This window comes from Bombus huntii, chromosome 8, assembly GCF_024542735.1.
Source record: "Bombus huntii isolate Logan2020A chromosome 8, iyBomHunt1.1, whole genome shotgun sequence".
Taxonomy (NCBI): Eukaryota; Metazoa; Arthropoda; class Insecta; order Hymenoptera; family Apidae; genus Bombus; species Bombus huntii.
In genome coordinates, this window is record NC_066245.1 from 2,762,101 (window position 1) to 2,786,813 (window position 24,713).

The 24,713-nt window shown below is 40.7% G+C and overlaps 1 protein-coding gene across 6 annotated transcripts in view; it reads left to right on the plus strand.

Moving 5' to 3' along the window:
* Positions 1–220: 220 nt before the first annotated feature.
* LOC126868559 (uncharacterized) overlaps positions 221–24,713 on the plus strand; it is a 55,228-nt gene continuing 30,735 nt past the window's right edge. For 3 of the 6 annotated variants that reach the window (XM_050624132.1, XM_050624127.1, XM_050624130.1), the window contains exon 1: positions 221–1,566. Coding sequence is in view for 2 of the 6 variants with exons in the window: in XM_050624127.1 (XP_050480084.1) it covers positions 1,465–1,566 (102 nt within the window). In the remaining 4 variants the exon portion in view is untranslated. The remainder of the gene's footprint in view (positions 1,567–24,713) is intronic. The other 3 variants (XM_050624128.1, XM_050624129.1, XM_050624133.1) reach the window with 2 other exon arrangements.

The following is a 24,713-nucleotide window of genomic DNA, read 5'->3' on the forward strand; positions in this document are numbered from 1 at the left end:
TTAAAAAATTGCGCGCAAATTACGATAGAAGGAAGTTTCAGCTCCAAGAAATTGGAAGAGAAAAGATTCGGAGGTAGGAAAATCCCTAGACGATGAAATCAGTTCAGTAAGAATGAGATTGTGATTGGTCGAGAAATTGTATAAAGGTTATGGTGAGAGACGAATAAAGAGAAAGATAACAAACGAGAAGAGACAGCAGCGCCACAATTCCCTGTTAAACAAGAAACGTCAACCATTCCCTGTTCTTCGGTTCGGTGTCTGGATTGCCGTTCGCTATCCAAATATCCAGGCTAGTACGGTCAAGTTGTATATGTGTATGTGCGCGCAGGTGTCTCCCTCGCTCTTGATTCTCGTTGTTGGGTTATACGTAGTAGAGTATTGCGTGTACATAGGTGAACGGTGGCACGTGTATGCATGTGTTGGAGGTATACACGCGTGTGCGTTTCCCGTTCCGCGATTCGCGTATCCCGAAAAGATGGCCGCCATGAAAGCGTACGGTTGTGATGTTGACGTCGTTCACAGCAAGGCCGCGTCACGTCCTCGAAAAGCGTGAAAAGAAGGTGATTATTCGAATGCTTCCACGACTCTCATGGTGCTCTCTAACGAGAACGCGGTATAGCGAGAAAGTAGTTGATAATTCGAAACGCGAGTGCGGTGTTCGTAGGATCCCTCTCGCAGTGTTCGACGAAAACGACGAACAGAAGAGAGGAGAAAGAAGAGAGGGAGGACGAGCGAGGAACGTGCCCTGTAAGGGGTTGAAAGGAATCGTATGTGACAGAGAGAGGAGTGGACGAATAGCCTGTCGAAGAGCGGAGGTAAGAAGAAAGGAAAGAAGAAAAATAGGAAAGCGCGTGGAGAATACAACAGGGTGATACACGGAAGTTAGTGATAGCTAGAGAATCGCGGGTGGTTTATGGTGTCGCGAGTGAAACAAATGCGTGCGCGTCGTACGCGAACAAGCCTCTCTCTTGCCAACGATATCCCGGTCAACCTGTTTTTTGCATTTCCTTCGGGCTGCCTTTTACGTGTGACTCGAAACATTGTGTCAACGAGGGACGGCCATATTAATCCGTAGCCCCCGCCGTCACACACATATTCCAACAATCTTAACTCCTCGAGGTGGTGCCTCTAGTTTTACGATATTCGCTACATTTTTAGTGCGTATCCTATGTTGCGACCAATCTTCTGTTAACCGTGTCGTGTCGTATCGTGCTGTGCTGCTCCGTGTAGTGTCGTGTCGTGTCGTGTTGTATCGTGTCGTATCGTGTCGTGCCTTGCCTTCTAGCACCGTACCGTACCGTACCGTACGTATCGTGTCGTGATTCCTCGACTACTTGGATATACGCGTAAGATAATGTCCAGATTTTCGCCGGATGACGGTGCGTGTACCTAGTGCATGGACGGTGGTACTAGTGCGTACGAGGAATATAAACGACCGCCACTACGTGAGTTCTATGCCACCCGATGTTCATGTATCGTTCCGAAACAACTCAACGGTTCTCTACCACTGTGTCTATCCAGTTCACCAGCAGTACCACCCTTCCTAAATTCTCTACTATCCGCAGAGTAAGTAAATCAAATACATTTTTCTATGTATCTTTATGTTTTTATTTCTTTATTTACCTTGAATAACATACAGTGGGAGAGAGGAAGGCTATACCTTGTATAAGCCAAGATTATACAAGTCAGAAAAAGATAGCAGTAATCATTTTGACTCATAGCACTCATCGTGGTTAACATATGAAGGATCATTATATGTATTTCAAGCCAGTATTTTATAAAACAGTCTGTTTCAAAGTTTACGCATAGAAGATACCTGTTAGTAATACATGCATTTAACGATGATCAGACGATAAGTTTTTCCTTAAACCAATGCGAATCTTTAATAAAGTGTTTAGATCCTAACTACTTTTTGAATGCTGTTTTGATAGTTTATATATGTTATTGTTCTGTCGGATACAGATTTATGCTACGCGTGCTATGTTATAAAGAATGATTTATTAGATTAAATAAATTAAAGCGACTTTTAGATTCTCTTTCAAAATTATAGACAAGTCGTCAGAGAAATTAAGTCTTGTCATAACGATCAAAGATATCGTTTTGCTCCAAAGACAATGTAACGTCTTAACTACTTTATTAGCTTTACAATGGTGCATAATAAACTACTTTATCAGTTGTTTTGCTTGGTAATATGTTGAACAAGTGTTGTTATTCAAGATGATAAAACAATGGGTGGAAGCAACAGACAACATAACCTCATCTTGAAATGACAGGAAAACAAGGTGTCTGACTTAAGCGGATGTAATAATGTTATAAACATTTAATTTAAGAACAATAGTAATCTTAATCCACGAAGTTATCAATACCTGCTATTATTAACTTTAGTTTTTCTAGAATATATGTTTATATGCAAATACAAATAGTTCTGTACATTTTATTAAATATTACTAAAATGAAATGGTAAATACAAAAACATAGAAACGAATGTACAAAAGTATGTATATAACAAACATGAAAATAAGCTTAAAACAATATTTTCAAAAAAAGATAAAAAGATAAAATGGCGAATTACTTTCGCTTCCTCGTTGTGACGAATGCGAGCTAGGTCGAAAGAGAAATAATAGCATAGGAGAATCAATTGATCACGTTTGTCATGTAAGTAATTTTTAAGGTAAAAAGACAGTTTTGTGGTGATTAATCATTCCCCTCGTAGCAGCTCGGCCTATTTAATAGCGTGTTCCAGTGGCCTGTCGCTCGGCCTTTTTTATACCGGTTTCAAAGGCGGTCGAGTGTACTTGGTATTTCGTAGCAATGTGTCGTTACGATGATACCGTGCGAGGTTTCTGCCAGTATCTTTCTTTTTTCTTTCCTTTTTTTCTTTTCTTTTTTCTTGAAAACACTTTTTCTTGTATATGTGTATATCGTTTCGCAGTTTCCCATTCGCGATTACAAGTTCTTGTCACATTCGGTATCATCGTGCCCTAGCGTGGTTCGTGGTCTCACGCTTAAAAATTGCTCTCGACTAAAAGTCCGAGTATTCGAGTCAGTCAGGTAGCAGGAAAATAGATGATCGTTTTTGAAGTACATGCTCGTACCGGCGTACGACAGGCAGGATTATTAAGGCACTTAAGCTCAGACTACTAACTTGTAACTTGTAGTTTGCATAAATGAATAAATGTAACCGACAAGTAAAAAGTTTCTGCTAACTTGAGAGAAGCGTTTTAGTGGATTTGATTTTTCGCCAAACATCTTTTCTGTTTGGGAAACTTCAGTATTTTACGACGAAATTCTCCTGCTTTAGAAGATTCTGTCACTCGCGAAGAATTTTTTCGTATTACAGAAGATTTTATCTTTTCCAAAGAATGTTTCCTCTTTCGAAGAGTTTGCTTTCTCGAGAATCTGGTTTTTTCAGTTTGACTGAGTAAACTGCTTATAAAAAAAAACAGCGGATTAACGTTTTGAAGAGGGCTATTGCTGGATCTCTAGCAGTTGGAAGTAACAGCTCGTGCTCGCTGTAATTTATTTGCTTTTTATTTATCGGCCTGCTGTTCATTGTTTTACAGCAACATCGATTCACTTGTACCGATATTTATTTTCATTTCTCGTTTCGCTGGTCCATTACACTCTGCACGTAGTTTACAGTTCCTATAACGAAAGCACATAATTTACCTTTCTTTCAACGAGTGTATATCGTTTGATCGTTGAAATTTCGTCGGAATTCAAACTAGATATCGGTCGGCAACATAAACGCGTACATAGTTACCGGCAAATAGCTACAGGTGAATTCGTAATTAGCCTCGTTCTCTTTTCACGTTGAATAGTAGTAGTTGAACTATGACAGTTGTAGAATATCGAGCGAACCGGTTGAACGTTACAGGTTACGAACTCGATCGTTTTCAATTTTTATCTTATCTTCGTATTTTGATTTTTACCACGCGATAAAGCCACGAGTACTCGTTGAACATTGCTTTTGTTTCACGTCGATTAGTGAGAATGGTTTATGATTAACGCGTTATCGTATATTAATTCCTTTTGATCCAAAATCTACTTCCCATAGATTTTATCCTCTTTTTTTAGTTAAAAGTCGATAATGATAGATCGAATTATCTACCATTGCACAACCAGAGAAAATGGAAGTTTCGTTATTTTCTTCCGCCAGTTTTAGTTCGGTTAGTAGAAAAGTAACGTCGATTTTTGATCGTGTACTAATCGTGAGACAAACAGTTTCAAGTTGTTCGTATTTCGGTTAGTTCGCGATGAAACTGCGCCTGTAAAAACGCACTCCTTTTACGCTATTTTTGAAAATCATTTTTTCCAACTTTCCAAACAGTTTTTCTTTTCCTGAGAAACACTTTCGAAATTGCATCGACTACATTACGCTTGCGAGATACACGCGCATTATGAATATCTCGAAGAACGAGAAAATGTTAGATGGGACGCTTTAACTAAGGAGGGCAGAGTTTCATCGTGCCGGAGCGAAACGTTACAGCGAATCATTTAGGATTCATTTCACATAAATTGAAGCTGTTTGCACGAGTGTAAAGTTGCAAGGTCGTAAGCATAAAGTTATTAAAGGGGTTAGTTCGATCTAATCGTTTAAACATAGCAGTGGCTAATTGTCCGCTCCAGGTAAATAGAAAGAACAAAAAAAATAGAGAAGGAAGTGAGAATAGATGGTGGACTCGGTAGATTTTATTCGGTGCATAGCTTGTTTTTCTTCTCCGCGCGAAAGAACGACAACGTCTCGCGTTCTCCTCGCCACTTTCCGCGGGTGAAGTCCCCTTTGGAGAGTTCTCAGGCGTAGCTTCGCAACAATACGAACTACGTAAGATTCGTCTTACAAGCGCTTGCACTTACACTCGAAACGTATCAAGGACGACGGAACTCTCTCGCGTTTTCCGTAGCTCCGTACCCAGGTGTCGAATCGGTTCGAAAATAGTTCGATTCTCTTCTGTCGATTGGAGCTTGGTAAATTAGAGAAGATTCATAACAAAAGCGACCTTCGTTCGCGCTTGTATTCGTTTCGGAAGAGCTCGCTCGTTTGTGTTTCTTCGGAGTTAAGTAAGATGCGCAAGGATGAAATATTTTCCTGTTTATACCTTCTGCAACGCATCTGGAAAGAGTAAGCTAGGCTAAAGTACGTTATATCGTAGAATAACAGACAAAGGGCAACGAGGTCGTTGCATTTTCATGGCAGAGCCGTTCTTTTTCTAACGGTCAAGGGATCGTATCGTACGTATCGTATTGTGGACAGAAATTGACCGAGGGTCTCGAAGTATTCCGAGGAAGCGTGGTTTTGGTCGTACGAAGCGAACGAAATACGGTGCTCGTTAAAGCGTATATTTCTTATATGATGTCACGGCAATTGAAATATGCTTCTCTAACCACGTTCTAAAAGCCTATATATAGATTTTATGAAATGTCAGCGGTTTGTTAAAGATAAATATGGAACTCGAGGAACGTAGATATATTCTTCGCTTTGGTCTAAATTTAGCTCATGTACAAATATTTCTTTATTTCCACCGTGACTTTATATAAAATACCAACGTTTTCATCGAATCGCGCCAGATGTCCGAATACTTACGAGCCACGGTGTAAATCATTTTTGTCACGAATTTCATAATTTCACCGGGTCACTTCGCGATTCCGATATATCAGATTACGAAGGATCGATATTTACGCGATTCACTCGAATTTTTTTTTTTTATTTATTTATTTACATTTTACAATTTGTCCAGTAGGACATTTGGTAAAATATTACAGCTTAGTGGTATAATAATACAACATGTGGATGGCTACCCCCAGTGGGATACCATCTTCGAATTTGATTGATTTATTTCTTTAGTGCGGTGAGTGTTTGTTTGTTAGGTTATGTTCTTTGTGAGATCTGTTGGGTGTTTCCTTTTTAATCTTCTTTTCACTCGAATTGAACGAAAGTCTGCAACGTTGTTCAAAATTCTATCGAGCTAACGTAGCACCGGACTTTTCCAAGTTTTCCGAAGTACAAGTGGAGTAACGAAGTATTGGCGAAGCGGTTGCGTGATGCGCGCGTCCGGTACACAACTGAGGTTAGATCGCGTTCGAGAACACGTACGTGAATCGTTTGGGGTCGGTGCATTAATTAATGGCACAGAGGCGGAGGCCCGTTATCTCGTCCGAGTGACGATGTTCCCGTCGGTTGAATCGCGAATCCGTTTATCTCGGCACCGCGACAAATTTCCTGCGTTAAAAGCGTCGTGGAATCGCTAGCTTTTCGGTAAGAGTTGCGCATCCTGACTGGAAGAGCGGAGACTCGCGTGACGCGACACAGTTCCTCGCTTCCGGGCTGTACTCCGCGAGTTTTACGCGAAATAACGAGACTTGCTCGGCAAGTTTATTACTCGGCCGCGCTCTGTCTTTCGTATTCGCCGATTTTACTGCCGCCCATAGTTACAGTGTTCTATCTGCCATCTCGAAACATCCGAGAGAACTAAAATTTTATCGTTTTCTTTCCGCCATCCTTGTTTTCTTTCGTGCGATTCGAAATTCTACTCGGTCATTATTTTATGAGACAGAGATATCGCAATGGCATTTGCTACGGCACGATAATATTAAAACGAAGTTCGCACGAAGTAAAGTTGCCGTCGTAATAGGTTCCGAGAGTTAAGAAAAATACGTGGGAAGAAGGAACTCGGCGTGCCATTTTAGCGAATTGGCTCGTAAATATAATATAGCGCGCATCTACCGTATAACCGGAGACTTTGTTGACTTTGAAACGCGCTCTCTCGAAGAACGGTGTTCAGACAGTTGCGTGACGATCTCGAGTTAGAATAAAAATAAACTCGCAATAGAAGAGACGATTTTTTCGAGCCGAGTCCGGATCGTACGTAGAAACGCGAGGCAATTACGACAAATAATGTCGTTGGTTTGGCGAAGCCAAAGCTATCGAACTCGGGAACGAGGAAAATATTCTCGTTCGATTTCCATGATTTTCGTTTCGCGTAAGATCAACGTGCATCCGAGCTTTCGGTAAGTGGCTTTAAATCAGATTAGTCCAGTTGCCCGATGTAATTCCCTTCGATTTCGATTACTTTGCTCGATTCAGATTATCTGGATAAAGTGGAACGAACGTTTACCGATGTTGGGGTAACGCGTCTGCTGTAAGACTGACGGCGACGACGTCGACTCTATACGCCGCACTACGGTTACGCGAAAGGCGAAATGAAAATACGTCCCGTCTGTCGTTCGCATGACCGCCAAGCAGACTGCACGTGACGCATCCGAGCTGTGTTGCGCCGTAGTAGTGTGCTTTCTAGGGAGGCTGCAACTCTTAGACGCCGGTCGCGCCTCCCTTTGCTTCCTTCCTCTCTGACCCAATGTTTGTTCTGCGTTCTTTCCAACTGCTATGTATTTAAAACCACTTTTTACGCAGAGAATTATACAAAGAAATTCCTGTTGTTCTCCAACTCGATTATTTATTCCTCCCTTTCTCACAGTTATTTATTCTTCTTTTGTTCGTAAAACTGCTTTCACAAGTGTCAGAGAGTATTTACGAAAACAGATTAGCATTATACATGTGTCACGAAATATACTTTATTCTCCGTAGTTAAAATAACTTGTCTAATATACTTTTCCATTGTTCCAGCTACGTTAAAATATTCGAAGTACTCGCGTCTTTTTACCTTCTTTTTTTTGTCTTTCAAGTAAAAACGTATTGTACAAGCTGTTACGAAACAATCTCTACGTAGTTGACTTAAAAATCGAACCAAGCGAAACGAAAAACTTCGGTTCTTCTCAGTTCCGATGGCTACTACGACTGGCTGTGAAAAATATCGCCGCCTCGTTGTACTTGTTGCAGCATCTACGGATCGTCGATTAGGTTCAAATATATCAAATTTCGTATCGTTTAGCAGATACTCTCGTACGATTGCAAAAATTCGATATCGCGGAAATGAAATATATAGAGCCTCGGGAAAATCGCTTCATTGGAAAATAAGAGCGCGTACCGATAATTTTCCCAGCTACCGCAACCGCAATCTCATTTATCCGGGAAATATCGTAATGGCGATTTCGTCGCTCGACGAGATTAAAGCACTCTGCATCGTCTGATAGCGATATTGTAACTTCCGTTTTTCCTTTTTTCTTTCTCTTTTCTCGATATCGCCGCTTTCTTTCTACGCTTTTCTTTCAAAAGTATGCATCGGACTGGGATACGTGCCAATTGGAACTTGTAACGACGGGGGAAGGAAAGGGGAAAACAAAAGTGGAAAGACCGATGGAACAGAAAAAGGCGAAACAAGAATCGAAGTATCGATGAAAAGAAACTCGTCCAAGACTGTGTCGGCCTGACGCTTATCGTTACACGACTTTCGTACGAATTTCACGCGCTTCTCTTTTTGTTACAAATGGGATTACGCGAGAGTACGAAGCGTTAATAGAGAGACGGTAGTTTGAATCAACGACCAACGTTGATGGAGATACTTGGTTGCCTCGGTTCGCGTTCGAAACAGAGTTAATTCGGGGTAATAATCGTAACGATCGAAATAGCTGGAACCCGACGAAGAAACAGCAAATGGCAAACGATAAAAGTCTCTTAACGTCCACTTTTAAATAACTATCCTTCGACGTCTCAAGTTTGCCAACTGTTCACGCGTTGATTGCCACGATGGTTATCGGTGATGCGTGTTTTACTACAATTTTTAGAGCAATTAAGATAGGACGAGTGTTACGGACTAGAAAATTGTCAACGATGCGAGGGACTTGATTAAGCGAATGAGTCGGAAATAGCTGCCCAAATGCGATAGAATATTTTGCAACAAATTAAATGTTATGGAGTAGCATATCCCGTTCTATCGCGGTTCTCGGAGCAAAATGTACAAAATTCGCGCGGCAATCGGTTGATCAAGTTTCTTCAAGCTTCTAAAGGGATGCTTTACGGATCGATGATTCGTCGATCGAACCATGTAATTAGAGTGTCTCAACGCTATAGGCGCGTACTCATCGGCAAACACGTTCACGAACGGTATTTACGAACGGTGTTCGCAAGACGTTCCTAAACATTTTACGACCATTCTACGATTTTCCCGCGACCTGTAACGAACTCGTGAACGGTTCTTGAAAGCTACATAAATATTCTATGTGGCTCTTTATATACCGTGTTCATAAAAGCTTTAGTATAGACGCTCTTGAGAACTAGGTACGTTTCACGAACAGTATGCAAACAGATGTCAAACAGGCTACGAATTATTCACGCACAGTAAGTGTTTGTCATCTGTTTGCGTGCTGTTCGCGAACATGTTCGTCAAATACAGTTCCCTGAAATGTCTATACCAAAGGTCTTGCGAACACGGTTAAATATTTTTGTAGGAATCGAGAACAGTTCGCGAATCTGCGTTGTTGGAGCCGAACACCTGTTCGTGAGAGCCTGTTGAAAGTTCACTGGCGGATCAGCGGGTTTTTTTTTTTTTTTTTTTTTAGCATCGCGGAGCCTACCTGCTCAATGATAAAAATCCATTTGAACTTAGTGTTTGTTTTTCTTTCTTTTTTTTTTGACGTTTCTTTTGCAAAAGATTTCCGTTAATCCGTTGGTCCGTAACTCGTGGAATTTCGCCAATAATGCTAATCTAATCGCGCGAGATGGCGCCGATCGTTCGAAAGTATCGTATTACAAAAACACGATTGGTGAAACGCAACGATCATTCGGAAGACGTGTGACGTTCGGATATCGTTGCTCGAACGGGCGGTTAGAAAAATTGTCGAGGGCAGAAGAAGGGAAGACGCGAGAATGAAAGAGAAACATTGGTGGATGAAGAAATCGATGATACGATTGTTTTAGAGAGAATGGAACGAGCTGCTTTGTTCGACCAGCGTGTTCACGAACGACGTAGAAATTTCTTGGCTCGTCCATGATGGATCTCGCGTTCGACGCGATAACGAATCGTATTTTTCAAGGAGAAGAGCATTGCGGGGAAATTGCTTCCAAAATTTTTCAACCGCTTCTCGTTACCTTGAAACGAGTCACGCAACGTGGATAAGTGAGCCTCGACCTTGTAATAACGTATGCATAAGAGCCGCTGGCTATTATCGTGGCTTAATTGTTCGCCGAGATAATTAAAACCGGAGGATGAAATTTTTCTAAGAATCGGATGGATCGCTAAATCCTGAACGCTGTTGGCGACTAGCGCGTTTCCCACAGGCGTGGCGGTTAACGAGAAACGTGCTTCGATTTATTCCAGAGAAAAGGTTAAAAGCAACAGCGAGCGCAAGTAAAAGTAGTACAGCAGAGCTTTGCATATTGGAGGCAATAGGGAGACAAAAAATTCTGGATAATGGAATTTTCCGGATTAACCGGTTAACTGCGCTCGACGTGTATACACGTCAATCTGAAATTTTATTTCGGAGCGATTGACGCGTGTACCCGTTGTGTGAAATAAAAAATTGCCATTTACTATAAAAAACTCGAGAATTTTTTAGTAAAAAGTAATATAAACGACGTTTATATTTGCGGTAAATCTATTATGTATTTTATAAAAATATGTTTGATTATTCGGTTATTCTCTTTGGCTCGTATACCGGCTATTCCCCGAATTGTTTTGTGTTTTATACCAGCTTATATAACTTTGTACCAGCTATATCATCAGAAGCAAAAAACGGAGTCCGTAAGGAGTCAGGTTACTGGTGCTCGACCTGCGAAATGCCACTTTGCGTGGTGCCTTGCTTCGAGAAGTACCACAGTCAAATCAACCGAATTTCTTGCATCTTTTTTCTTTCATCTTTCTCGTTTATGAGTTTTATTATTTTTTAAATAATTTTTAAGTTTTTTTAATGACAAAAGCTTTTTTAACGACGAATCGTTAATTTTTTATCGAATAAAAATTCAATTCTTCCTCTTTTTGCTTTACTTCTTTCGTAAAGCTTATATAATAGGAGCATTTGCCCTGTATTCTACGCGTATACTCGTCGTTGCTTGATTTCATCTGCGCATCCCGTAAAGGATTCTTCGAACTAAATTCCGCGCTTAATAGGTTAATGGACAATAGTCCTTAAATGGTTAAAACTGTGTTGAAGATAAAGTTGGTATTGTGTTGAAATATTTCGTTAAATTCATCGTACGTGTGGTGTGTAATGCTCGAATGGTTTTTTTTTCACCGTTAAATTATATCTTAGCATGAATAACTCCGCGGAATTATGTCGATTTTGTGTCTCAAATTTCCTTTTAAATTCCTCGAATGCTTCAGCGTAGAAAGGCATATCCTTTCGTTCTTCGTTTCAATCTGTGTAAGAGTGTATCAACGAAATTTTTGTCGTGGAAGAGACGAGATAGTTCGTTAACGGGAAATCGATGAAACGATGATTCACAGATCTTGGAAATAATTATGAAACGAACGTAACACGTAATCGAGACAGGTAGTACCATGTTGTTTGAAATAACATTTCAGATGATATAATTTCAAATGCGCTCGGATTTGATTAAAACGTAACTAGTGGAAATTAGAATACGAGAAGCGTAACTACCATGCATTTCGAAAAGTGGGAGAAATGCAAATCGGTGAATAGAAAGTTTTCGTGAATTCGTAAGGTACATAGCGTGAAATATGTAAGTTAACCGAGGGCTGTAGAAAAGGATGCACATTTCGAGTAGCTATTATATGCCGCGGAAGAGGATAGTCGGACAGATAGTAATCGATGGATCCCACTTACGATATCGAAGTTAAATAACCGATGCACCTTCCAACCGTAGCAAGGCAGAGATAAAGCGGTCTCTGGAGATCGCGTAGTAGTTAGCCGCGGATTAAAAACCACTGTCAAGACTTTGTTGAATAAAGGTCAGCTTAAAAATAAAGCTGTAAATGTAGGAAGAACTCGACCTAATTTCGTTACCATTGGAATTTTTCTATGGGAATCGAAGTCCTTTCGACTCGAAAGAGACAGAGGGAACCGCTGTACCGTTCCAAGCAGCACCGGTCTATTCATATTCTTTCTCTTTCACGATAACCAAATTTTCTCTAACGATCGTTGCCATCCTTCGTCTCGGCCGATAACCTGGAAACGATTTTCGTGCAATTCGTAGATCGTTTCCTTACGGAATACGTTTCTATTTAAATTTACCGACCGTCTATAAAAATCCAAGCTATGGATAATGGTTTTTTTTAAGTAAAAGATTCCTATATATTTATTTCGTGGATAATTATTAAAGACTCATTTTCAAGCTTCGTCTTTTAGTTCTGTAATTTTAGCTTCTATCAGGGAAATTAAAACTTGCTTTTTAACTTTTATTTCTAATTTGTCAAATGACAAATTACTGCTACTCTTACTAGTTTCAGAACTGTAAAGCTTTATTATCGCGTATATCGAACCTTTGAAAATCAACTTGACCGTTGTAATATAATTTTGCAATAAAAATACATCTTGTCAAAATTAAACAAATGTCCGCGAAGCTTCTGAATGGTAACATATTTGTTAGATCGCTCCGAAAGACCAAAGATACATGCAGTTTATTGAATTATCGACTCTCAACGACATCATCGTACATCGTTCGATAAAAGACCGAGTCAGAGTTGGAAAGAAATAAAATTACAGACTCCTCTGTTCAACATCGGTTCTCGTTTCGCAGAGGGTAAAATCTATCTTATCCTCCACGGGATCGAAAATATCTCTCGGAACGAATCGATCGCCGTAATCCGATTAGCAATTTTGAAAACGCGGTTCTCTCCAAGTACGCCATTCGAAACTACGTACATTCTCGTCACGGGAAAAGTATCGATGCGAACGTAACGCGAACGTGACACGAGTCGAAATAGTTTGAGACGAGCGCGTTTAAGCCAACCAATGGGGAGTTACAGATGAAATTCGTGTCAAATAAATCATATTACATTTCTGGTATAATTAAACTGCCCTGTCGGAGCAACGCTCCCCGCGTTTTCATGTTTCTGCCGTGAATATTCTAATTACGCATCTCTGCGCGTAACACGCGCCTGTTTGTTGCGGTTGGTTCGCATCGAACAACGTTTCTCGTTTTCTGGCCTCGTCGAAATTTTCTTCTTCCGTTGAATCCGCGATGAAAACTCACTTAAACCTACCGTTGTGTTCGCATTTATACGAGCCAATCGTATTTTTAGACGCGATTTTTCAAACATTCTCGTATCGTCCGCGAGATGCGTGTTTCCAACAAACGTCTCGCAACTTCTCTTTCCGTATACATTTCCGGATTTCTGTCTCAAACTTTTTAGCCACGTAATCGCGGTAATCGCGCCCGTTTACAGCGTAATTGTACGCCTCGTATCAGGCCGAGTTAACACTAGAACCACCGATAGTTAACACGAAGCTATTTCTACCAAAACCAGTGAAAATGACTGGTCTTTAAAAAATACGCAGTAATAGAATATTTTGATATTTATTGATTTATTGTTATGTAGTACATTTTTCGTATTATTAATCCATCTGCGATCATCATCCCTGAACGAGGGTTGGGTACATTTATAAAATTGTAGAACCAGTCATTTTGACCGCTGTGGTATTTCCAGTGTTAGCATCCAGCGATCTAGCGATCGATCCGGAATTTTCTTGATATCCGATATCATCATATCGAATGATACGCGGTAAAAATTTGAAAAACGCGTGGCAAGTTGTACAAAACGAGGAAACTGGTTAATTGGGGTTCGATGAACAGATTGCAGGACCCTTTTACACTTTGACAACTACCAGTCATTTTGACTGGTGTTGGTATAAGTAGCCTTGATACGAAATTATTCTCAGTTTGAATACATAAAAAACAAAATAAAATTCATTATATTATTCTTTTAGTTATCGTTGCGAAAGTCGTTACATCATTGTGGAAAAAATATAACATGAAGTAGGAATTTTAAAATAAAATTGTGAAACCAGTTAATTTGACTGACCAATTAATTTGACGATAGGAAAAATACCTGAAACTTCCGAGATATATAGCGCTCTCTATGATACGTAGTAGGTAAAACAATTTTCCACCTACGTTCCATTTCTTTAAGCCTACTTATCGTGATAAGAGTATAGCTGCACGTGAGCTAGAGGACAATTCGAATCATGTTGTTGTTTTACCTCGGAGTATCAATATCGTTAGGATACATATAACGTAATAATAAATAAACTCCGGGTAAAACAATGTCGCCGCTACGTACAACCATCAAGCAAACTCGAATTCAAATTCCCCCGACCAGTATAAATAAATGGACGCGATCGTAAGGTGATCAGTTTATCAATGAGTCAGTCTCGAACGATCTTATTGGCAATTTATACACTGTCTTTAGCGAATCCGTCTGTACGAGCGTCTTAGCGAATATTGTCTGTACTTACTTATTTATTATTTTTAAAATACACTTGACGGTTTTCAACAACCAGCTATCTCGTCATTTAAACACACTATCAACCATCCACCACACGAGTTTGCATAAATAGCAAAGTGCGCGTGCCTCGCACAGTCAGAAACTTTGGTATTTTTAGTTAGCCGACTGTTAGTATTATTGCGTTCGATCGAATACTTATTACCAGAGTTAGTATATACGTATATGCTTGGTTCTAGGCAATAGCAGCGTTCAGAAACAAGAAACAAGTTTGTTCGATGAGTAAAACCACAGGATCCAGGCAACTCTTTCTCTCCTTTATACGTTCAAGATATCGAACATCGATATTCGTCCTCTCTCTCTCTCTCTCTCTCTTTCCAAATAACAAATTCGATCCTGAATGGCTCTCGATGCGGCTCCATTAAAATACCGATAATAGCGAGATTCGCTGCCCTTTGAAATCAAAGCGAACCACGGCTTCTGGTGAATTCAACGCAACCGTTCCTCGTTGCCTATATTATTTCAGGCATTTAGTATCGCACAATAACAGCGTGCACCTTGTTAATCGTCGAGGAAGTTGCAGCGGGTTTCGCGGACTAAGCTCCGTCAATTATTTCGCGGTTTCGCGAGATACTAGGCGCACGTCGATTCGAGAAAATATTGCTGGCACTTCGATTTGCCGATACATCGAAAATTCCCGTTGCTGTACCAATCAGTTTTCGCCTGATAATAACTGTAACCATTTGCGAGCGACTCCTGATTCCTGAAAGGTTCAGGACGTTTTCTATACGAAACGAAATTACAAATTGATCCTCCAGTCGCGTACTAGCTCCTTTTCCACTGGTAATTTCAAGCAGTTTTTCGTGTTGCTGGTATCTTTTGCTCGAATGTTGCTCCATTCGACAGGATTAAGACGAAACGCGCAGCGATGAATAAATACGTTGGACGATATTCTAGGAACTTGGAAAATTATCGAAGAATTGTGTGGAACTTTTTAAAACACAAAGACGTAGAAGCACCGCGTGGATTTAAATGACCCAGTATGCAAACGACCTCGGTGAAAATAAGATTGCAGACGGAGGGTTAAAGATTTAAATACCAGGGATAAAGAAAAACATGTACACAGAGTTTTATGCAAATTTTATTCCCGGTTAGTTTATGCTATTTTATTAATTTAATCGAACATCGAATATATTAGAGTTTAATTTAACCGTAAGTTAATTTTTACATGCTTTCAAAGTGTGATACGTTTCGAAAGAATGTTCAACGTGTAAGCTTACCGAGATTACTTCCTCCTGCGGATTATCTGTCTGAGCACGCTATACGATTCTTCTCTTTTTGTCCTTTTTCGCACAACGTGTACGTCTCATCTAGCCTTTGTGGTTCAAAGAAACGGAAGACGGTGGAACAAACTGCTCATGGCGTTTCTCATTTGCCGGCCGGTTGTAACGGCGGTATTCGTTCACAAAGGACTAAGCAGTCTTTCAATAAATGTAATTTAAATATTGCTGCCTCGTTATTGCTCCAAACCCGTCAATTAGCGAGGACAACTGCGCGTCCACTGACACGGCAAACGGAATGAAAATGTGTCCATTAAACGATCGATACGGCGTTTCTTAAACGCATCGCAGAACGTAGTTACATCTGCTTGTTCCACGTAATACGATTTTACGTCACCGACGTAATATGGGGCACAACACTGGCGTTCCGCGCCTTCGCGTTTCCTAAGCTCTTAAAAGGGAGAGACTGGACTTGCAAAAGGGACACGCGTAAGCGCATAGGGAGGGCAGGCGTAAGCTCGTAATCTCGATAGCGATCTAATCCCCAAAACCGCAGCAGGCAAGAAGAAAGAGCGCTGACGACACGTAGCAAATATAAACGAGGAATCGTGCACACACGAGCTCGACCTGATGTCTCTCACGTGCTGCCGTCTTCCGCGATTCTCGCGTGACCACAGCGTGCCTCGATTCGCCATTGCACTTGAAAGATCGCGATGTCACGATCGCCATTCGACTCAGTCGACCCACGGTACAAAAAATGAAAACAAACAGAATACGATACTGGTTGAAACGAATAAGTGAAAAAAAAAAGAAGCAAAAAAGAGAAACAGAAAAATATTATGGAGCGAATTTTAAAGCGAAAAGGCCAACGACGACGGATCACGAGAAGCACGGTTCGACGAATTTGATGAAGCTCGTGTGTCGGAACGCGACCAGTCGTCGTTCGAACGTTGCTAGCTGGAAAAATAACGGTCGGATGCGCGAGAAAGGTAATTAGAAGTTGTGGCTGGAGCGGCGTCGATCAAATCGATTCGATGATTTTTGTCCCGACGCGATAGAAAGCAACGCGGTGCATATGTTCGACAGTCGAGCACGATGACGCCATGTGTTTCCAGCTGGATTACGACCAGGGAGGGTTCGATAGACGCAGCGAATTCTAGGGGCGCTATGTAGGGTGCACGAAATGTTTTGGGTCTGTGGGCTTTCGTGCGTCGAGTCGGTGGAGGGTGGCCGACACACAGCCATTCGGCTACCTTCCTCGTTCGGAATCAACTTATGCCTAGCGACGGCTTCGACACGCCTCGAATCCCATTTAACGTTCAAACGAACATTTCGCTCGTCTCGAATTTCCTACGAATTTGTATTCGTATACAACTGTTCGCGCAAGCATTCGACGACACGACGTAAAATATTTCTACGTGTACGTAAAATATTTACGTAAAATATTTCCAAATTTCGTCAGTCGATAAGACAAGGATTACGTAGGTAAAATTTAAGGGTAATCAGAGAACGTATATGATACACGGTGTTGGACAAAATAATAATATTTGTATGTGTAATTTCTCGAAAACGGCCTAGGATTTCTAAATGTAACAAATACAAAGTAAATGTCGCGGCAACGGCGAATTGTTTTCTCCAACAATTTTCAATGATATTGGAATCTGGGGAGCGCGTGGGCCGTCAAATAACCGATACGTTTTCTCCTTTAAAAGATATTTCTACCACTTTAGCTGGCGCTTCATTATCACGCTGGGAAATTGCGTTCGAAACCAATTAATTTTGCCAAATGAAACATTTTTCCATTTTCCACAGTTTCAGAGCTATAGCCTGCCCCGATAGAAATACTCCGCATACAACGTAGCAGTAGCGGCATGAATGGTGGTTCCTGAATCACAATGTCTCACAGAGACGCATTGTATTCGAACAATATCGTACAACTAGAATAACAAGTAGAATAACGAGCGGCAGATTATCCTATTTTAGCTTGAAATATTCCTTACGAAAAGAAAAGGTCCGATTAAAAGGTCAATGCCTTTGGTTGCTCGTTTTGTTTGGCGGTCAGGTCCTTGGTCGTCCGACTGACAGCGAACCGGTGATAAACGGTTAAATTGCAGGTAGACGAGCCAGAAGGAGAGAAGGGGATATTTTGTAGCGGGTTTCCGTGAAAGGTACGGGAATAAGCGTGGCTGCATCGAACGTCGAATGGTCGTATCGGTGGAGAATGAACAGCCAACAAGGAAATTGCGTGGATATGTCGCCGAGTGTTATAACGGTTCCCTGACTACGAAAAAGCAACGAGACGATACGCATGACTAACGTCTTCTCTACGTCTTAAGTATTCTAATTGCTATTTATTATATGCGAAAATGTTCATTTCACGAATGCTTTCGACGTGTTGAGACACGCATTCTTCAAATGTACCGTAATTTATTCGTTCTCGATCTTGTTAGGAAAAAGCAAGTAAATATATAGAGGGTGGTACAAGCGGAAAGGGGTGATTCTACGCGAAAAAAGAAGTCTAAAATATAGAATAATAATTTTTTTTTTTAATTTTTCCATCGAGACAACGATCTACAGTGAGATCCGTTATAACGTACTGCACGCGTACCGAGCGAAAATTCAAAGTCGATTTTCTCGAAAACAAAGCCTCGAACGAAAAATTTGTATTCTATATTTTCGGCTTCTTTTTTCGCGTAGAATCACCCTCTTTCCGCTTGTACCACCAGTTACCAACCATCTTGTATATATGTAGCTGTACATGAGCTAGAGGATAATTCAAATCATGTTGTTTTGCCTCAGAGTATTGGTATCAGTGTATCAATAGGATACACATAATGTAATAATAAATAAATACCGGGTAAAAGAATGTCGCCGCTACGTGCAACTGTTAAGCAAACTCGAATTCAAATTTTCCGGCTTTCCCCCGGCCAGTATAAATAAACGAACGCGACCGTAAGAGTTTTAGTTATCAGTCAGTCGTGCGAATCAATTTGAGTTATCAACGAGTTATCAGCGATTATATTAACGATTATACACTGTCTTTAGCTAATCCGTTAGCGTCTTAACATTATCTGTATTTATTTATTATTTTAAAATATACTTGACGGTTTTCAACAACGAGTTATCTCGTTTTGTAAACAACAAACCATACAACTATCCTCTACAAACATATATATATATAAATGCAATATTAGAAAAATGATGGACTATGCAGGGCGTCGCATAAAACAGTGACTCTACATGGAAAGATAAATAGACGTATCTCACATTTGAAGAGTGCATGTAGATTTTCGTGTCTGATTGTATATACTACATTGAATCATTATAATTACAACTGAGAACATTAACGTTGTTTACACACTTGTTTCCTTTCAACGAGTAAAAGCTATATATATATATGTCCCTCATGGAAAACTGTGACCGTCGATGTAAGTACACGGTGTGATGACAGTGTTTTCGAACACACCGTGTATCGTGGTGGTGTTGTGAAAGTGGCGCAATACGTGCATTAGATAGTAGGCAGATGTGTATTTGGTCGACGTGTGATCGAGACTAGGATAAAAACGGAACAAAGTTTAATTACACTTTAAGACGGATCGATATCGCGCGTGTTATTCTTTCGCCGCTACCTCGCCATCCCAACCGTATTAAATATTTCACTCCGTGGCACATTTTATCTTTGCTCGTAGCGCGAAACGCGTTCTCTGGCCGTTCTGGCGCGCGTTTTACTTCCTCCCGGTTTTAACTCGTTTCGCTAAATTGCATGTGAAATTCGTTCGAGCGTTTCCCACCATCGACCCTGTTTATTCTTCGAGTAAAGCCATTTACTCGACGTTCTTGCAATACTGCCGCAACATCCATAGAAAACTCGAATCTACGAAATGGTGGCTCCTTCTGTCTGATTTTAGTATATTCCTTTATCCACGATTTCAACAGACTGTTCGTTGCGTTCGTTCGTCGTCAGAGGCGCACTAATTCGACGTCCAACCTTGCGATCGAGTCGAGATCCGCGATTAATCACGAAACCAACTAATTCGTTGTTACTTATCGCATCGGTAACATAGCGCTATAGGAAAATGTTTCGATAAAACACGTATCTTCGGTGAAACGCCATGAATCATCTATTACAGTTTCACTCAGGTCTACCGTGTATCGTTAATATCGAAGCATTAATTTTCTTTTTTATGTAGCTTTTAACGTCGCATCAATCGCACCTATGTGGCTATTAGCGACGACGATGCGACCAGAGAGAGCTTTACTAGTTAGATTTCGCTAAATGACGATATATTTAAAGAAAAAAACTCTCGAAACTTGATTTTTATCACAGAGATATTGGCTCGATACGACGGCCGCTCTGAGGCAAAGTTTTGCAAACAACATTTGTCGCGAAAGTAATCGTATTTAGAACAATTTAAAAGGATATGCTTGACGATAATTTCACACGCCGCAGATTAGATTTTCAGATATGCATGTGCGAGTCTGACACAACAAATTCTAAGTCTGTTCGATACAACTTGATGTCAACGATCTTGATGGCGTTTCCGGTAAATAGGTGCTTGTTAAAAAAAAAAAAAAAACATTCTTCGTTGATGTCGACTGTATACGATGTTGTGGAGTTTTTTCTACACGCGTCCTTCCGGCTCGGGTTTCCAGGGGTTTTGCTCTGGTCGTAACGACGATGGTAGAATTCATTTACATTCCATTGGAGAATTTTTAGCCGTACAGCATATCGCTGTCGGTATCAAACAACCAATCTGAAGGAGCTTCGTTTGTACGTTGTGTACAGGTTCACGGATCAGAGTTTCGCAATGTTCTTTCTCCAGTTTCCTTTTGAGCCGATGTAATCTGTTTTTTATGCTCCTATCTATCAATAGAGGGTATACAGTTTTGATCATGTCTGTTAATGCTTTGATATCAACAGTGTATTCCTTGGCGATGGCTACTGGATTTTCTATACCAAACGTGTTTTCCAGGAAACTCTGAAATTGGTTATAGCTCAATACGAAATTGTTCTCCGCTTTGTCGAACGCTGGTTTAGCTAGTTTCAGCGTGTCGTCGATTTTTCCTATTGTCCTGTTTAACGACTGACTGCGTTTAGGTTTCTTATTAGCGTGGTCGTTGGTAAGTTTTCTACTTTTAGCGGTGATACGATGCCCGGTATTACATGCTTCGCCGTTAATATTTTTCACGGCGGACAGAGAAGGTGTCCGAGATAATTCCGATAGGCATCTTTTGTAACTAGAATTCTTTAATCTCTCTTTGATACTTTTTAGAACTGTTTCTACGAGACTGTTTACGACAGTGTTCTTCGTACAAGTATCGTCGTCGTCGTTAATACAGTTATTTTTCGTGTCACTATCGATAACCTTGGTGGTTGAAGCATCGTCGTTCGATCGTATCGTATTACCGACGATAGTTTCTGTAGATTTGTCGTTGATATAGCATCGTTTGGTTACGTGGCCTTGCCTTTTGCAAAGAGAGCGAGCAACTTTCTCGATAGATAAAAAAATACGATAGCGTATATCGTCGTGATAGATTACAAAGGATTCAGGAATTTTTGCCACGTCGCCTGCGTCGATGTAAATTTGCCTCCTGAAGCTTAGAACATGACCGAATCCAGGCTCTCGAATAATCGCTCTGAGGTAGCTGAGCTTCGACGTGGCTTTAATATCACTGTCCGCTAGGAATTTCTCGATGTACTCGTTAGGGATAGACGGTGATACGCCGGAAAAGATAATTCTTTTCGACGAAGAAATTAAAGGTCTTATCCCAACGGTAGTGTCCTTGACAACGATCGTCGAGTGTTTGCAGAGAAGTTGAAGAGCGGATTGTCTACTGTCCAGATACACGCATACACGATCGTTCGATATACGAGAAACGAAACGAATAGCAGATTTGCTAGAAAGCTTCGCAATGGCACACGCGTAATCCGTTATAGATGTTCCTTCGATGCTATCGGCGATAATTGCTACTTCTTTGCTGGGGTAGACTCGGTGCATGGTTGCAGAGGCGTAGGTTAACGCAGGTGTAGATATCGGCTGAGCGATCGTTTGGTTTCGAACCTGCTGTACTCGGCAGACCTCGGGTAGCTTCTTACGAATTAGAGTCGTGTTTACGATGGTTGAGAACTTAACGTGACGCAAACGTAAAACGAACAGGAAAACAAAGATACCGACCGATAGATACGACGGCTGGTAACCAACTGAATATTAATAATCGTCGTTGAAAATTTGTTGATATCGCTTCGACGAATATCGTAGTTTGTTATGGAGGAAAATTCTTTCTATTCCAAAGTCCCTGACGATGTGTATTTACAGAGAGACATTTCAGTTGTACGCGGTGGCCAATAATGTTTCGTCTATTTGCAAAGTTATTGCACATCACGTGGCTGGCAACCTCAACGCCGACATCAATGTCAACGTCGCGCTTGATTTCTTGCTCGTGCAGCACGTGCGTATAATAACACGACCGCGATATCAACGAACCATGCATGTCACACAGCGAAAAATGGTACGCGAGAAATGCTCCTAAACGAATAGCAGATCAAAGTGCACGTGGCAACGATGCATGAAACGTGCACCGGGTTACGCTCAAGCTACGTGAGAATGGAATCTTCGGACTTAATTACCTGTTCGTCGATGTTGAAGCCTTTCCAGATAACGTTTCGCAGCGGTAATATAAGCGCAGACAGAATTAGCAACAGTTAGTAGAGTTACTTGACACGTAAAATAACAATTCTCTATCTGGATTCCGTTTTTTCCAATTATCTTCGTGAAAATATACATTTGCATAAATATATCCGCTGCCTAATGATAACGCTGGCGTTGAATAACAGTCAGATACGAAAGTGTACATCGACGTTAACGTTAGACGACAGATTACGCGGTTTCATGGAACTTAGAAGTCGATACGTGTATCGTAATGTGTCTCGATGTATTGTACTACGTGTGCACGCGAATCCTTTAAGATCCAGTTTCGTCTAGGTAAAGCGACTTATTCGGCGAGATAACGAGCAGGTCTATACAAATTGGCGGAATTACGTAAATCAGCTCTCGCGATTCGCCCGATCTTAAATTAGAGGTCTTCCAAAGTAAACTACGCGAAACCTGTTCAAGTTCGTAAGATATCAAGCGCGAAACGTCGTTTATTTTCGTCGCTTAGTTTAATCATGATGAATAAGGTTCGGAATTAGGCTACTTATATCGAACTTTGAACATTTCCTTTAGAAATTTCAAAGTGTTGTACGAATAACCAACCGAATGCGTAATTCGAACTCGCTTCTCTCCAATTTTCTGCGAAACTTTATCTAACTAAAGACACAACACAAGTGGACAGTTTGTTTGTTTGTTTTTTTTTTTTTTTTATCAAGTTTACAAAGAAGAACTAAAGTAGCTTAAAAGATATGGCTCTCGCGTGGAAGAGGGACGTTAACGGTCAAGGTGTGAAGCTTATCTCGTTGAAGATTACGCGACCGATTGATTGGCTAAATGTGCGCAGGTCATCCAGGAATATACTTCCGTCGTTCACGTTTTTATAATAACCCTTGTTCCTAACATGCGGCTACTCGATCGCCCATAGATTCCCGCTCACAGATGCTGTACGATTAAAGGGGATGCACCCTGCCTTTTGATGGCCAACTTCGTCAAGTTGGAAACTCAACGAGTTCGCGATTATGTTCCACGATGAAACAAAATCATTCCATTGGAACTGGAAAATAGAGAAATTTTATTATTTTTCATTGTCGTCTTCTTTCGAGCCATCGAATCTCTTGCTTGCACTAAGTGTACCACGGTTTTACCACGAATTACGTGCCACTATGTATTCTCACATTAAATATCCTGCAGTTTCTATGTACATTATCGTACATACGTTGTCAGATTTATTTGGAATTTTACATTATTGCACATAGTCCTCGGTTATCGGCTTACGGCGGACTTACGGCTTTACATTTTCCGTTTAGGAATTTTACTAATATAACCGTGATACGATAGTCTCGTCACACTTGCGGAAGATACGTATAAGCAAAGAAAAGTACATATGTACACCGGATGATATCTTAAGCGTGGCCGATATATAGAAGCGTGATGCGACGTCGTCGATGAAATTGAAACCCGACAACAAACAGCAAAGGTTTCGAGAAGAGTATCAAGGAGGTGGAGAAACCAGTCTCGGTTACTCCGAAGAGTTAAGAGTTCTGCACCTTTGATTAAAGCGCGTCGTAATATCGCGTAAAGAGACGTATAGAAAGAACCGTAATTAACATTAATAAAAATTGTCTACGCGGTGTTCGGGAAATTTCGAAAAGTTACGTAGATAATTATTCATTGAAAGTTTACTCTCGACACCGATTTCGACGATTTTTTAATACGTCGCAAAACTCGATTTCAAACGACTTTCACGACAGTGTCGGACTCTCTTAGCTTCCCAGAGATTCGCAAAAAAAAAAAAAAAAGAAAAAATAAAACAAAACTGCAGAGCGTAAACTTTTAAATAATTACCGTTTTGCACGACACACGAGTAACGTATTCAGAAAAATTGTACACGATAACCGTTGAAATATTTTTGCAAGCTGTACTGTGTTAACTACACGTCTGAAATAACTTCCAACGTCAGTTCGAAGAATTAATTCGATAAGAGGAGTCAAAGTACTTGATAGTAGGTAGACGTGACGATAACCAAATGGAAGCGTGTTTAAGCCGGTCGAATAACATTTCGGATTTAGGTGTATGCAGTGTCGCTCGTCTTCAGGATTTATCCTTGTTCTTCGCTGTTGATGGTTCATTTGCGTGATAAAACGGGGAACGATGTAACACTCGAGGACTTTATAAGCTAACGCAAGCTCGAATCGTCTCGATGCACCTCGATGATTGTAACTGTGGTTTAATTCTTCTTGCGGTATTTGCATATGCTCGTAATAATGTTTCTTTGCTGCTTTCTCGGCTCGTTGTTTCTTCACTGAGCGGCCAAGTAGTTTGCTCGTTCTAAGGGTCGAAGAGGCGAGATTACCTCGACCTTCCGCTCGAATCGATTCGTCTTCTATAATACGCGCGTCCCCTTCGTCGAATTTAACCGAGAATCCTGCAAGCAAAAGGGCAAATAGATTAACAATTTTTTGTTCTCTGAAACATGGTTGATC